We start from the raw sequence: 14629 nt of genomic DNA on the forward strand, positions 1-14629 counted from the left end.
GGGATGTTTGCCTTTGCTCGTCACTCTGTGTTTATGAAGATGTTAAAAGGAAGTGCGTCCATTCTGTGCCTGTTGTAAAACAGAAGGTTTGCAGCTGTCAGAGTTATTTTCTTCTTGGCTCTTTATCTGATGGGCTTTTTTGTAAACCTGACAGATTTATGGATTGTTGCAGATCACCAGCGTCAGCCCTTCAGATGTAATGCAAATTTTCTTCTCTTGCTTCTTTCTTTGAAGATAACAGATATTTATGTACACATTTCCTTGTAATGTACTTTTGGGGTAAGGGGAAATTAAAATTGTTAGGACACGTTGTCATAATTCAGGATTACGAACTGATTAGATGATGTTTTATTAGTGCTATAGTGCCTTCCAAGCGTCCAACGTGTTCTCCTCCTTAAAAAGGAGGGGGAAAAACCCACAAAGTATAATCGTGTTTTAAGCAGCTTACAAATCTGCCTCACAAGACAACAAACATCAGGATGATCGACTTTAAGCATAGTAGACGTTCACTCCGGAAGTGTAGGTTTGTTGTGGGCTTTACTAGGCTTTCTGGAGGAATTGAGACCTGAGCAAGATTATAGCAGGGGTTCAGAAAAAAACAAAAAGAGTGCAGCATAGTAGGAAAAATAGACGGGCAGCAACAGCTCCTCCCATGGCGTGGCTGGTGGCTGTGCAAGGTGTCATGGTTCACTGTCATGTTTGTTTCCAGTGAATGAAAACAAGTGTTGAAGTTTCTGAATGAGTACCTTTCAGAGCATTCATTTCTACTTGGGGGGTGGGGTGCACATGCATGGTTTGGCCCCTGGTGGGAGCGTGCATGTGCACTTTGCCGCCTCGGCCTTCTGTGGGAGAGGCTGGTACTCCAGCTGGCATCCTGAGCACGTCGCTCGCAGCCTGCCTATCTTGGTGTCTTCCTGGGTGCAGAGACTCGGGCAGCCAGAAGTTGTGGCAGGTACAGATTTACTCTATTTTCAGCCTCTGTGGGCATTTGAGGGGTCTACCTCCTGGTCTCATTGAATGGAAATCGGCTTATACCCTGTTAGACTCTACCAGCTAGAGATGACAGTTGGAAAGACAGCCTAGGAATGGAGAGAAGGCCTGTCGAGGAAACATGCTGATGGGGGGACATAGTGAGATTGGAAATTAAGGCAGACACAGGGCCTAAGTCAGAGACAGTGGCAGGATTCTAGCCACTGTTGCCTAAGCGAGAGATAATTAAATATGGTGAAGAAAATCAAAATGCTGTGGGTATGTGTCACACTGCTGCTGCTGGTGGTGTTGGGGGTGTGTGGTGTGTCTGTGCCCTCACATGGAAGGATACTCCTGGACAGGGAGTGAACGTAGGAGCCATCTAGGACAGGCCCCCGTGGCAGCTGGAAACATGTAGACAAGAGCAAAGGTTTCCCAACATGCTTCACTTAGGGACCCCTTAGTGTCTCTGTTTTTGTTTTGTTTTGTTTTGTTTTGTTTTCACATCATTTTCCTAGACACCAGGAATACCTAACAGTTTCATTTGTTGGGTGTGTAGGTCTATATAACTTACTATGTATTTCTGTATTGGTCACTTGGTACCATTTGGAACACATCATACATATAAATTGAAAGATTAAAAACCATGCTTTTATTTCATTCTTCACCACAGTGACTCCCAGAATGTGTACCCCTGTTGGGCCTTGCATGGTTCAGCCAGGATCTAATCAGGAGACATGATAATTGGAACAGGAAAGCTTAATATAAATAAATATGAATTGGCCATATGGTAGGTGGCTCCTCAAAAGACTAATAATAGAAAATTACTATATAGAGATGCCTGGGTGGCTCAGTAGTTGAGCATCTGCCTTTGGCTCACATTGTGATCCTGGGGTCCTGGGATCAAGTCCTGTGTCAGGCTCCCCATAGGGAGCCTGCTTCTCCCTCTGCCTATGTCTATGCCTCTCTCTGTGTCTCTCATGAATAAATAAAAATCTTTTTGAAAAAGAGAGCATTACTATATAGCTAGCAATTCCACTTCTGGGAATGTTCCCAAAAGAACTGCAATTTCACAAACTCATGTTTATTCCCAATAGCCAGAAGGTGGTAGTAACCCAGTTGCCCATTGAATGGTCCATGAATGAATGGACAAACAGAATGGTATCTCCATGCAATAGAATATCATTCAGTCTTAAAAAGGAAGGAAATTCTGGCACAAGCAACAACATGGATGAAACTTTTGGGACTTTATGTTAAGTGAAATATGCCCATCACAAAAAAAAGACAAATACTCTATTTCCACTTACGTGAGATGTCTTTGGTAGTCATATTCAGAAACAGAAAATAGAAAGGTGGTTGCCAGAGACTGAGGGGAGGAGAGGTTAGAAAGGTAGTGTTTAATGGGTACAGAGTTTCAGTTTTGCAAGATGAAAGGGTTCTGGAAATGGGTGGTGGTAAGGATTGCACAATAATGTAAAGGTGCTTAGTACAGTTGAACTGTACCCTTATTTTTTTATAAATTTATTTTTGATTGGTGTTCAATTTGCCAACATATAGAATAACACCCAGTGCTCATCCCATCAAGTGCCCCCCTCAGTGCCCATCACCCAGTCACCCTCACCCCCCGCCCACATCCCCTTCCACCACCCCTAGTTTCCCAGAGTTAGGAGTCTCTCATGTTCTGTCTCCCTCTCTGAAATGTCAGAACTGTACCCTTAAAAATGATTAAGATGGGCAGCCCCGGTGGCCCAGTGGTTTAGCGCCACCTTCAACCTGGGGCGTGATCCTGGAGACCCAGATCAAGTCCCACATCAGGCTCCCTGCATGGAGCCTGCATCTCCCTCTACCTGTGTCTCTGCCTCTCTCTCTCTCTCTCTCTCTCTCTGTGTGTCTGCCATGAATAAATAAATAAAATCTTTAAAAAAAATGATTAAGATGGTAAATTTAATGTGATGTGTGTTTTACCACAACTAATAATAATAAAAAAGAAAACAATTAAAAGAAACACTAACTTTAATAAGGACTATCTAGCAAGTGAAGAGAATTGTAAATAATAGAGGCATAGCTAGTGTAAGGAGCAACCGCATACCTTGGGTTCAAGGTAGAGCACCAAGCATGAGTTTCCCCCATTTCACGCCTGACCTTGAAGGAGAAAGAATGGCTAGCCACGGCTCCTTGGATGGCAGAGAAGTCACTGTAGTGCCAGGCTGGTAGAACTTGCTGGAAATCCACCCGCTAGGATGCTCAGGAAATCTGTTTGTGGGGAGGTTTCTCGAAGGAGCACACCAGCACCAGGGAGGGAAAGTTTTTCTTCCTGTAATGTCTCTGCACTGCATCCCACTGACAAAGCTTAGAATTGTACTGGCTGGCAAGAGAGAAGAAGTACTCAAAGTCCCGTCTTTCTTTTCTCAGAGCAGGTGATGAAGGGTGCATTTGGGGCTGTCAGGCAATAAACGGATCACTGGCCAACTCACAACTTCTCAAACCTTGAAATCGAATTGGCTCTCACTACCCTAATTTCCTGCCTTATGTACTTTTTAATATAATACTTGCTTTTTATCACAGCAACTGCCAACAGCCTAGCTTGGCAAAGAAATGATGTCATTTAAAGAAATGTAGCACAATCTAATGTTACGCTGTGAACTTGCTCAAAGTAGTAGTTCATACAGTTTCTGAGAGATGTTGAATAATGCTTTGTTTTCTTCGAAAATTTAAAATATCCTCCAACACCCCATCCCCACCCCCGTGTGCTTACCATAGTGCCCATGGCATACAATTTGGGGATCTCAGGGCTCAAATTATGAGTCTGTTTCAACAACTCTGATCACACCACTGTAATATATGACAATTTAAGGTGCTAGTTTGGGGTAAGAGGACAGAAGAGTCATGTGTAAAATCAAGACTGTCTGGGGTAATATTATTTTTGAAAGCTTCTTAGGAAGTGACCAGATTTGAGAACAACATATCACTTGCCAGTAAGTATAAGACTTACTATCTAAGTGTTTCCTCTACCATTGGAATGGGTTGCTAGATGAAATAGTTGGCTTGTCTTTGGAGGCACTTTGATGTGAAAAGACATACATAGTCTTAGATACAGCCTTAAATACACCTTGAGTGCATGAGATGCTCACAGTGTGAGGAGGCCATACAGAGACGAGAGTCAGGGAGGGACCAGTCAATACACAGCTTTGTTTCAGGCTCACCCCTCAGCATAAACTTATTCCGTGGAATGGTGGGCAGATGCATTTAGGTGGTTACGTTTTCTCTTGTTCTGTTTTGGGCCGATTGTACATAGTTGCAATTGAGGAAGTTAAATGGCATATAATGGTACTTTGCTGAATTCAGTAAACTTCTGCTGGAATAGATTTCAGATTATGAAATGTTAGGGGTTTTAGCTCTCTTCTGTTTCTGCTGGGAAACGTATGGGCTTCACAAGACCTTTTCTTGTTAGACAGGCACCCTGTTTATGTTAGCAGTTTCTCAGAAAAGATATTTATTTTGGTGATGTCTCCAACTTGGTGAATCTTAATGATTACATATTTCTATAGCTCTTCTTTAAGGAGAAACTGAATAGCTAAAGTTTTGCAACCTGATCTGTTCAAATGGAAAAACTGACCCGGGCCTTTCAATGTTACCTGCGAAACAGCCCCCCCCACCCCCCCAGCTCTTTCCCCTGAAACCAACCCTGTTTGGATAAGTTCTGCTTTGGTTCACATTTTTACCACCTGCTGAGTCTGTCTGTTGGGTTTCAGCCCTGGTTGCTTTCACCTGGCAAGCCTGTCCAGCCCCGGAGCTCCACCTACCAGGCTTTTCTGTCTCTTAACGGTGACTAGTTGGCACAGATGTTAATTTAATAGCCATTCTACCAGTGTCAGAAACTCAAATGTTAGAATAAAATTATGACAGCTTGGAGAGGATTAGACTTTCAAACGGATCTCCGGCCAGGAGCCTGTGTATGGTCCAAATTCCACATATGAAGCACTACTTTTGTTTCCTTGTGGATTTCACATTTTGTTCAGAAACGAGAATAAAGCTTCTTAATTCCTCAGATGCAATCAAGTAGGGCCAGCTACCCAACCTGTCTTGGCATCGTTTTCTATGGCCTTAGAGGGAGCACATGGAAGAGAAAAGAGATGATCCCTCCCGCCACCTCATCCAAAGTGGCTTGCTTCTGAATTCTTCACCATAACCAGTAACAGATGTGTGGCTGGCACTGGAAAATTGCATAAGTGTCTCCACATTGCATTCAACTGCAGTCCATTATAGACAGTATGAGGAAGATCCCCCCTGGGTTGTTAAAAAAGACAATGTAGTTTAAAAACCTGTGTTTTGGGGGGCACCTGGGTGGCTGAGTCAGTTAAGCAACCAACTTTTGATTTCAGCTCAGGTCATGATCTGGGGGTCATGAGATTAAGTCCCGTGTCAGGCTCTGCACTGAGCATGGAGCCTGCTTGGTATTCTCTGCTCCTCCTCTACTTGCTCTCTCTTTCTCTCTCTCTCAAATGGACAAACAAAATAATCTATGTTTCTCTTCTTACTGCTCTTTTTTAAAAGATTGTGTTTATTTATTCATGATAGACACAGAAAAATAGGCAGATATAGGCAGAGGGAGAAGCAGGCTCCATGCAGGGAGCCCAATACGGGACTTGATCCCTGGACCCTGAGACCACAACCTGAGCCAAAGCAGACGCTCAACCACTGAGCCACTCAGGCACCCCTCTTCAGACTTCTCTTGAATTGCAGTTTACTATAAGGAGGAGCTTCCTACTGATCAGAAAGGAGATGAGGCTCTTAAAGGAGTGAATCTTTGCCTAGAGGTGAGCAAGGAGGGTCTGGGTGAATGCTTACTGCTTGGGATGTGGGTAAGAGATCGCTTCATCAGCCAGCTAGAGGATTAGAGGGGTGAGCTCTAAGGTTACCTCCAAGTGGTACTTTCTGTGACTATGGTTGTTGATCCCTTTTTCCTCCTGCTGCTTTTCTGGAGGAAAGCCATGGATTCAGGGGTCCGATGTGACACGGTGCTTCCAGGCTCAGCCTCACTCCTGCCCTACTTCCCCTGGTGAGTCCCTTTAGGAACTCCTCTCATGTTATCCCTGTGCTGGCCCCATGAATCTGGACACAATACAGAAGCTGAGCCCTTCTATGTTCATGTTCTGTTGCTGGACCACACACATTAGATCACCATTCCTATCTGGAGTGTCTAGGGCCAGCACTGAGAGCTTCCAAATACATGTTCCACAATCTAAGACAACATGGTCTCATTCATGAAAGTATTTGGGAAAGAGTCAAAGGGGGATTGTAGAGTTTTCAGTGCTTTGTCACATTCTTGCCTCATTTCACTATTGTTTCTCCTCTGTTAAATAAATGGCATGCACTGGGCCCCATTTTATAGATGGGCAAACAGAGAGGTTCAATGGCTTGTCCCTTTAAAAAAAGGTTTTTAGGGAATCCCTGGGTGGCTCAGTGGTTTAGCACCTGCCTTCAGCTCAGTGCGTGGTCCTGGAGTCCCGGGATCGAGTCCCACGTCAGGATCCCTGCATAGAGCCTGCTTCTCCCTCTGCCTGTGTCTCTGTCTCTCTCTCTCTCTCTCTTTCTCTGTGTGTCTTTCATGAATAAATAAATAAAATCTTTTAAAAAATGTTTTTAAAGAATTTATTTATTTATTTGAGAGAGAAGAGCCGGGGGGCGGGGGTTTGTGTAGAGGGGGAAAAGGAAAGAGAGTCTCAAGCAGACTCTGACTGAGCATGGGGCCTGACATGGGGCTAAATGGAGGGCTTGATCTCATGACCCTGAGATCATCATCTGAGCCAAAACCAAGAGTCAGTTGCTTAACCAACTGCACCATCCAGGCACCCCTGGCTTGCCCATATTTAGCAGAAAAGTGAGACGAGAAGGAATAGGGAAAAAACCATCCTAATGCACAGGAGGCAGTGCTTCTGGGTTTATGGTGATCTGGCCCAGGTCTCCCACACCGAGCCTGGTGTTCTTTTCCCTACTCTTGGCAGCCTCATAGCTGAGCGGGTTTAGTTAAGGTCCTGACCAAACTTTTTATTTAAAAAAAAATGGTAGTGGTTTCATGTAGCTGAATAAATAGAAGCTATTGAACTTATAGTTTATTTAAGCATTGAATATCAGGAATGGAATAACTTTCATTTGACGCTGATCTAAGCATTCAGACAGCTATTTGAGCAGTCTCTGCTAGCATCCTGGTCAGTTCAAACTCTGGAAACCTCCCAATGTAGCAGTCTTTGAGTTACCCTTCTAAAAAATAAAGAGCTTGAATTTTACATGAGTACTTTCACAGAGTAAGAAAGTCTAGATATAGGACCCAGGAAGCCTAGACTGCATTTACTGCAGTCTGAAGAACACTATTACTTAGTTTTGTGATCTTGAGCAACTCATATAACCTCCTTTTCTTGAATGACATATCCGTAAAGTGGGTATAATGACCCAAGGGAGATAACTAGGGAGTCTGAATAAAATCTTCTTTTTTTAATCTTATTTTTTATTTTGTTTAAAGATTTATTTATTTATTCATGAGAGACACAGACTAAGAGAGAGAGAGAGAGAGGCGAGACACAGGCAGAGGGACTCGATCGGGGATCCTGGGATCATGACCTGAGCCAAAGGCAGGTGCCCAACCGCTGAACCACCCAAGCATCCTTCTTTTTCTTTTTCTTTCTTTCTTTCTTTCTTTCTTTCTTTCTTTCTTTCTTTCTTTCTTTCTTTCTTTCTTTCTTTTTCTTCTTCTTCTTCTTCTTCTTCTTCTTCTTCTTCTTCTTCTTCTTCTTCTTCTTCTTTTTTAAATTAAAATCTATGTGAATGCAAGGCATCATTGCTAAGTATTGTAAAAGAAAGACCATGCATCATACATTCTTCAGGTCATATTTTCAGGCTTGATTTTGAGTGTGTGTGTGCATGTATGTGCATTGAAATCATCTGCTGAACATTTTTTAGCAAGGAAGGAAGATTTCTTAGAAGAAAAATAACACAAATGATGAAAAGCCAAGGCAACAAGTATATCGGAGATGTACTGTTGTCTCTACATGTGCTCACCCCAGATGTCAGCACTTCTTCCCAGCCTCTCAGAATTATCCACTCACACAGCCAGAGCATTAGTGTGGATGCAGGAGAAGGTGGTATCACCGGGATAGAATGAGAGGGGTTACCTGTAACAAACTTCAAACTCCCCGGGAGGGCCCTGGGAGGCAGCTTTCCCCCTCCTCCATGGCCACACTTAATCTCAGTGGGTCTTTCCTGATTCACAGCAGCTCTGTGTCCCGCCCCCACTCCCCACTCCCCACCCCCCAGCCTCATTCAGTATCCAGCAATGCATGAGCATCCGGGTGCTTGGCCTCCTGAGAAGGTACATAAGTGACCTCTGTTCTCTTCTGAGTGTCCTTATCTCTATTTCTGGTAAATAAAAATGTCCTTAAGGCAAGAAGAGCAAGATCACCAAGGCCGGGTGGGGAGCAGGGAGGGCTCTGGAGAGACACCCATGTAGCCTCACCTCTTTTTCGGAAGGTAAAATGCAGAAGAGTCTGAGAAGGATAAGAAGGACCCAAAGCCTGAAGCTCCAACCAGGTGAGACCAAGAACACAGACCTTTCCCATATGGGAGGAGAGAGATGGAAAGCCAGCTGTATGTATTGATCATGGAAGTCTTCCAAAGACTTTCGAGGGTGTGGACGTAAGTAATACAAGAAAAGTTGAGGAAAGCCTCAAGTCAAATAGAAGAAAGCCACTTTTTATGCTAAGTAGACAACTTTTGTTTCTGACCTAAAATGTCATATGTAACTGTTCAACCTCTTGTCGGCAGGGTAGAAATAAAAAATGTTAATACAATGCATGTTGTTATGACCTGACATTCCTGTGACCTGGGAATGTAGGTCTGGTTAATTTAGTATTTTTCACTGCAGAGAATTTACATTGTTGAAAGTGACTAGAGTTTGATACCTCCTGAATAAACCTCAAATTCTGCTGTTCTCATTTGTGTGAGTCTGAACACTTGCTGACCTGGCTAGCTCTGAGCAAAAGACCCCAAAATCCAGGCTTTTTTTTTTTTTTTTTTTCTTTCTTTAAAAAAAAGCAAACAAACAAAAAAACAAGAGCTTTTTTGTGTGGTATAATTTAAGAGGAGATTTTTCTGCTGCTCTGTGATAAAATTCAATTAAGAGATGGTATTAATAAACCTCTATTAGAATCAAGGTCACTTGGAAGGTTGGATTATTTAGATCTGTGGTCGAGATTACCAAAATTACACCAGTAAGCTCCAGGTGAGCAGGACGCATTGACACGAAATACCTATACACAGTTGATAATGCCTGAATGAATAAAAAAAATGTCAGAATCTTAGCTGGCATTTTACGTCTCCCACCTTGGCACAGAACTGGGAAGACCCAATGTTAGACATGAGTAGAAGTTTAAGGTAGTGTATAAATGCCACATGGTATTCACTGACAAAGTGTTGCTGACTTAATTGCTATTTTGTATCAGGTGGTCTATAATGATTGTTGGTGTGACTTCTAAGCATGTTGCCACCCTATAGCATGTTGGAGTATTTCTTAAATTTTCGTGAGTGATCAGATTCCGTGTACAGGAGGTTAATCGTTATGAAGTATTGGAGCATTAGTCTCTGGGGGCTGAAAAGTGACTAATCGCCTTTGGAACAAAAGAAGAACAAAATCAAGATGAAGTGACTGCCTGAGCATATACCAGAAGTGACAGGGAAGCCCAGGAGAATCAGCTACCCTTTGGCTTCACTTTGCAGGCTGGGGGCCTGGGGCCTGGGGCATGTTGTGTGCCCAAGGTTATACTGCTGGCCTAGGAGCATCCTTGTCCATATACAGTCTCTTAAAATAAGCTGAGCATTCCTCGCTCTTGAGCTAGATCGGGACATCCTTTGCCAAGATGACTGCTGGATTGCATTTAGATACTAAAGAAGTTTTTTTCCAGGTTTCCTGAGGGTCCCGTGAGTGTTCAAAGATGGAGCTGCTAAAATGACTCTAAGCTGATTATAAGGCTGACCTGGCAGCCTGGGGGCTGTTCATTCAGCAGGCTTTCTCCTTGGCTAACATGAGCCGGGCTGAAGGCCTTTTTTGTGAACCAGTTGTAAAAACAAGCAGAACGTTAGGGGCATGCATTTTAGCACATCTCATGCAGTTTCTACATCATCGGACTTGCGAAAGGACATTTAATAAATAATTCTGAGGAAGAGGGTGAAAGAAGGGAGTGAAAGTGAGCCCTACCTGTAGTGGGTCGGGCTTGGGATTTGACTCGTCTGAATTTGCATAATCATCACCTTGAAAAAGGTGTTGCAGTCTTAGTGCAAAGATAGCTGAATGGAAGCTGTCTTATCTGTGTGGCACACAGCCCGGCTGACATCCTGGGGGGCTTCTGATGGCCATCCATGGGCATATGAGCTGTGGAGAGGGAGGGCAAGACCAGATGATGTGTGACGGGGGGTCTCCCAGAATGATTCCCTAGACAGGACCGGAAAGGTCGTTTCTTACTGGTGACTGAGCATTTCTTTGCAAGCAAAATCATCATGTCTCCCTTGTAAGTTGGAGGTTACTGAGTGAAGGTATGCATCTTTGCAGCTGCTGGCCCAGAATGCGTGGCAGAGGGGACCACACAGTTCACCATGACTTTCAGAAGGGTGCACACTCTTACCCTTTTGGTGGTGAGGTCACTTTTCAGGAGGCTCCACAACACTGATATTTTCCAGATGTTTCTCCCCTTCTCTCCATTGGCTAGATTTTCCTCTCATCATCCTACCCTTTCAGTGAAATTGAGATAAAAGTCTGTTCAGGGTCGTAGGCATGTGAGAATCACTCAGCAATAGGAAGTGATTTAATATCTAGGCCTTATATTAATATTTATAAACACTTTTACTGCTTGTGACTTGCATAAAAACTTTTTCCCTGATGGAACCCAATTTTGAAATAAACCTGAGCATCTTTTACAAAAATTTACTTGAGTGGTGCAGTAGTTTGTAATAATCTGTGTAGTATTTTATGGTTTCCAAATTGCTTCTGGCTTGTATTACCTTATTTCCTACCACGCATAAATCTGTGAAGTAAATACTGTTTTTCATCCTCATATTACATGCGAGGGAAGGGGTTCCCAGAGAGATTAAATAATTTGCTCAAGGTCATAAAGATGATACATGTTAATTCAGGCTCTTTAAATCCAAATCTTTTACGTATTCTTTTCACTAAATTTATACCCGAGTGTCTACTCTTGTTTTGTTTTGTTTTTGCCCATATAAAAATGGGAAATGAGAGAAAAGAAAGCAGCTGGAAAATAAACTTATGGAAAGGATTTTCATGAGTTTCCCACAATTCCTAAATCGACCTTTCGGTGCATTATTGGAGGATCTTTTGGCTTAGACTGATGATAGAACTGATGCTGTGCAAAATACCTCCATTCAGTCAGGTACAGCAATGTCACCTCTGGTCCTCGCTCCTCGGAAGTTAAAACCGAAGACGCCCACCTCTCAGCCAGTGGTAAGAGCCGGTGGACCCGACCTGAGGGCAGAACTGCGGTGTCTCCCCGGGCTCCGCATTCCAATCAGCATTTCAAAAACCCGAATACCGGCCTCCCCCTGGGGCAGGGAGGGCAGGGCGCCCTCGGGGGCGAGGACCACCCTGGGGCTCCCTGCCAGCTGCCCCCGCCCCCGGGTGGGGTTGGAGTAAGTGTGCCCGCCCGGGTCGTGCTGAGTCAGCCGCCCTGTGTGCTTTTCCCGTGCAAAGGTGAGGGGCGGGGGCCGCCCCCACTTTCTTCAAAAGGCCCTGCTGCCTGTTGAAACTGGTCCTTCCAGCCGCATCGACCAATATCCACGTTACTCTCCAGCAAAAATAACGTACAAAGCAGAGCAGCTTCAAAATCATCATCATTATTATTGTTGTGTCTTTTTTTTTTAATAGAAGATCCCAGAACAAGGAAAGTTCAGTGCACTCCGGGGAATGTTAACCCGAAGATCCAGAGGCATTTCCTTCCCGCGCGTGTGTTTCTCGGGTCCGGGCGCTGCGGCTGGTCGGTCCTGCCCCCCCGCCCCCGCCCCCGCCCCCGCCCCACCTGCGAGCGCCCGGGCCCCGCCAGCAGCGCCAGGTCGCCTCCGCCCTGCGACGGGCCGGGGCGCGCGGCCCGGGGGCGGACTCCCGCCGCCCAGCTGAGACGCGATTCGTCACTCTTGCAGAACTTTCCCCCTGAAAAAAAAAAAAAAAAAAATCCCTGCACCAGAACCGGCCCCTCCGCCCCGGGGAGGTTTTGATTTTAGTGGCTTTCCTTCCTTTTATTTTGCGTCGCGCGCGCGCCTGGACCTCGGCGCGAACTCGGGCTGGTCGGAGCGCACGTCCGCGGCCCTCGCCCCTGCAGCCCGCGCCCCCGCCACCATGCAGTGCGAGGCAGACGAGCCCAAGGACGGTATGCCCGATCCCGGGGGGGGGGGGGGGGGGCGTCCTGAGCGGCGCGACTCTGCCCCTCGGCCCGCCCTGGCAGCTCGGGGAGGGCGGAGTTCGCGGCCCCTGTGCCTTGGCACCCGACGCCCTGAGCGAGGCCCGAGGGGTGCGAGTCCGCGCGCCCAGCCAGCCCGCTAAAGGCTGCCTCCTAGATCCATCTGGAAACGGAGGGCTCCCGTGTCGCCTCCTGGAACGCGGAGCGAGCTCTGAAGAGCGCTGCTGCCTGCACCAGGACAGCCCAGAGCGACGCCCCGGAGGAGCCCCGGGAGGAGCCCCGGGAGGAGCCCCCGGAGGAGCCCCGGGAGGAGCCCCGGGAGGAGCCCCCGGAGGAGCCCCGGGAGGAGCCCCGGGAGGAGCCCCGGGAGGAGCCCCCGGAGGAGCCCCCGGGAGGAGCCCCCGGAGGAGCCCCGGGAGGAGCCCCGGGAGGAGCCCCCGGAGGAGCCCCCGGAGGAGCCCCGGGCGCCCAGCAGCCCCGCAGGAGGGTTTCAGAAACTGGAAACCCGCTGTGTTTCCGGTTAAAGGGGGAAGAAGCTGAGAGAGAGAGAACTGAAAGAGCTTCATTTGGGGAATAGGTTGCTTGGGTTTGGGGTTTTCCTTCTCCCGTTCTCTCTCTGCTCTCCCTTGCCGACTTTTCAGCAGTGAACTCATCCCGTGGGGGGCTTCGGGGGGCGCAGAGATGCGAGGGGCGCCTTGGGCAGCCTGCAGCCGAGGAGCGTTGTCGGCTTCTAACTTTGCCAAAGCAAAGGGTTACATTTACTCCTAACAGAGAACGGGTGACAGGGCTGGAAAGGCTCCAACCCAAACACAATTATACGCTGGTGTTAGTTCAGGGAGTTTATTTGTGTGTGAGTGTTTGTAGGCTTTGTTTCCTGCAACTCTGCGTCTACAAAAGTCCTCTTGTAAGTGGGGGTGGGAGTGGGGATTAGAGTAGGAGCCGAGACTGTGCAGAGTTATGAAAATTCCTGTTCTTTCCAAGGAGCCTCTTGGGAGGCTGGTGAGTTTCGAGTCAATCCCAGGAGCCCCTGGGAGCCTGGGGAGCAGAAAGGACCCCCCCACCCCCCGCGCCCATCCTTCTCCATGTGGTAGGCAGGGGTAGGCGAGATCCCTTGAAGCTTGCCGTCTTCTGTCTTTTACCGCCTCCCCTCCCAAAGTAAAGCCCTGGGTTTCATAATGTAGTCTCTGTGGGCTGCTGTGTACCTTATTACGCCGTATGGGGGGAGAAGTCTGTAAAAGAGGTTTGTTTAATAGAAAATACAAGACTGTTGTGAATGAAAATGACAGCCAGGGGCATTGTTTTTGAACTTGATGGGGAGTTTGGGGGATTAACGTGTCCTTGCTGTGGCCTCTGTCCTTCTGGAGCTACGTGCTGATGGATGCTTTTTTGCTGTCTTTGTAACAACACTTAGGAGTAAATCAAAAGTTGTCCGAGGCAAATAGGACACAGACTGAGAACCCCAAACCTGGTGAACTTTTGTATGGATTACAAGTACCATTTAAATCGTTTTTTTTTTTGTTTTGTTTTTTTCTTTTTTTCTGAGTGTGTTTTTCCTTTCTTCTGGGAAAGAAGGAGCGAGAAGAAGGTGGAAACACAGTGTCCCCCGGTGTATGATATACTCTTCTAGGAATATCCACATTGTTCCCTCCTGCCCAGCTCTGTGGATGTGGAGAGGTCTCTTGATGGTCCCTTCCTACTTGGTCCTCACCTTTCCTCCACGTGCCATCATTTGCACTCTGCAGATCTGCAGCAGTTTATCTAGCTTCTGCCTTTTGCAGAGAGCACAGAATTTAACAAATAATAATGATATGAGATGCCAGAGTTTTAAATTGATGACAGGGGTAGAATATGGAATAGCTCTTCAGGGAGATAGAACAAATGCTTTATTAATAGAATCATTCTGTAACCTCTGCCAGGAAGTGAAGGGTGTGTGTGCGTGCATGTGTATGTGTGTGTGTCCATGTCCTCAGCAGGTCTTGCAAGGCTGGGTGTTAGCTGTGATCTAGATCCCTCTGTTTGGCTACTACCTCTCAGATGTCTATGAAAAGAGCTACACTGTGTAAATCATTATCGGTTACCTTCTCTATCCTTATGTATCCTTTTCCTTCTCCTTAGCTGTTTTTTTTTTTTTCCCTCCTGATGGACTTAAGCATCCCAGTCAGTGTGAGATCACTACAAGCTCTTTACAGTGTCTACATTGCAAG

At 46.2% G+C, this 14629-nt stretch overlaps 1 protein-coding gene across 5 annotated transcripts in view; it reads left to right on the forward strand.

The window, feature by feature from the left end:
• Nucleotides 1-14629, forward strand: part of TNFAIP8 (TNF alpha induced protein 8) — a 113788-nt gene that overhangs the window by 64328 nt on the left and 34831 nt on the right. The window contains exon 2 of one of the 5 annotated variants that reach the window (XM_077911322.1): nucleotides 8494-8553. The exons of 3 other annotated variants lie outside the window; for them this stretch is intronic. In XM_077911322.1, coding sequence (XP_077767448.1) covers nucleotides 8499-8553 — 55 coding nt within the window. In that variant the 5' untranslated portion in view covers nucleotides 8494-8498. Of the gene's footprint in view, nucleotides 1-8493; nucleotides 8554-12216; nucleotides 12396-14629 lie in introns of those variants that run through there. One more of the 5 variants, XM_077911326.1, reaches the window with a different exon arrangement.

The sequence above is a fragment of the Canis aureus genome, chromosome 10 (assembly GCF_053574225.1).
Source record: "Canis aureus isolate CA01 chromosome 10, VMU_Caureus_v.1.0, whole genome shotgun sequence".
Taxonomy (NCBI): domain Eukaryota; kingdom Metazoa; phylum Chordata; class Mammalia; order Carnivora; family Canidae; genus Canis; species Canis aureus.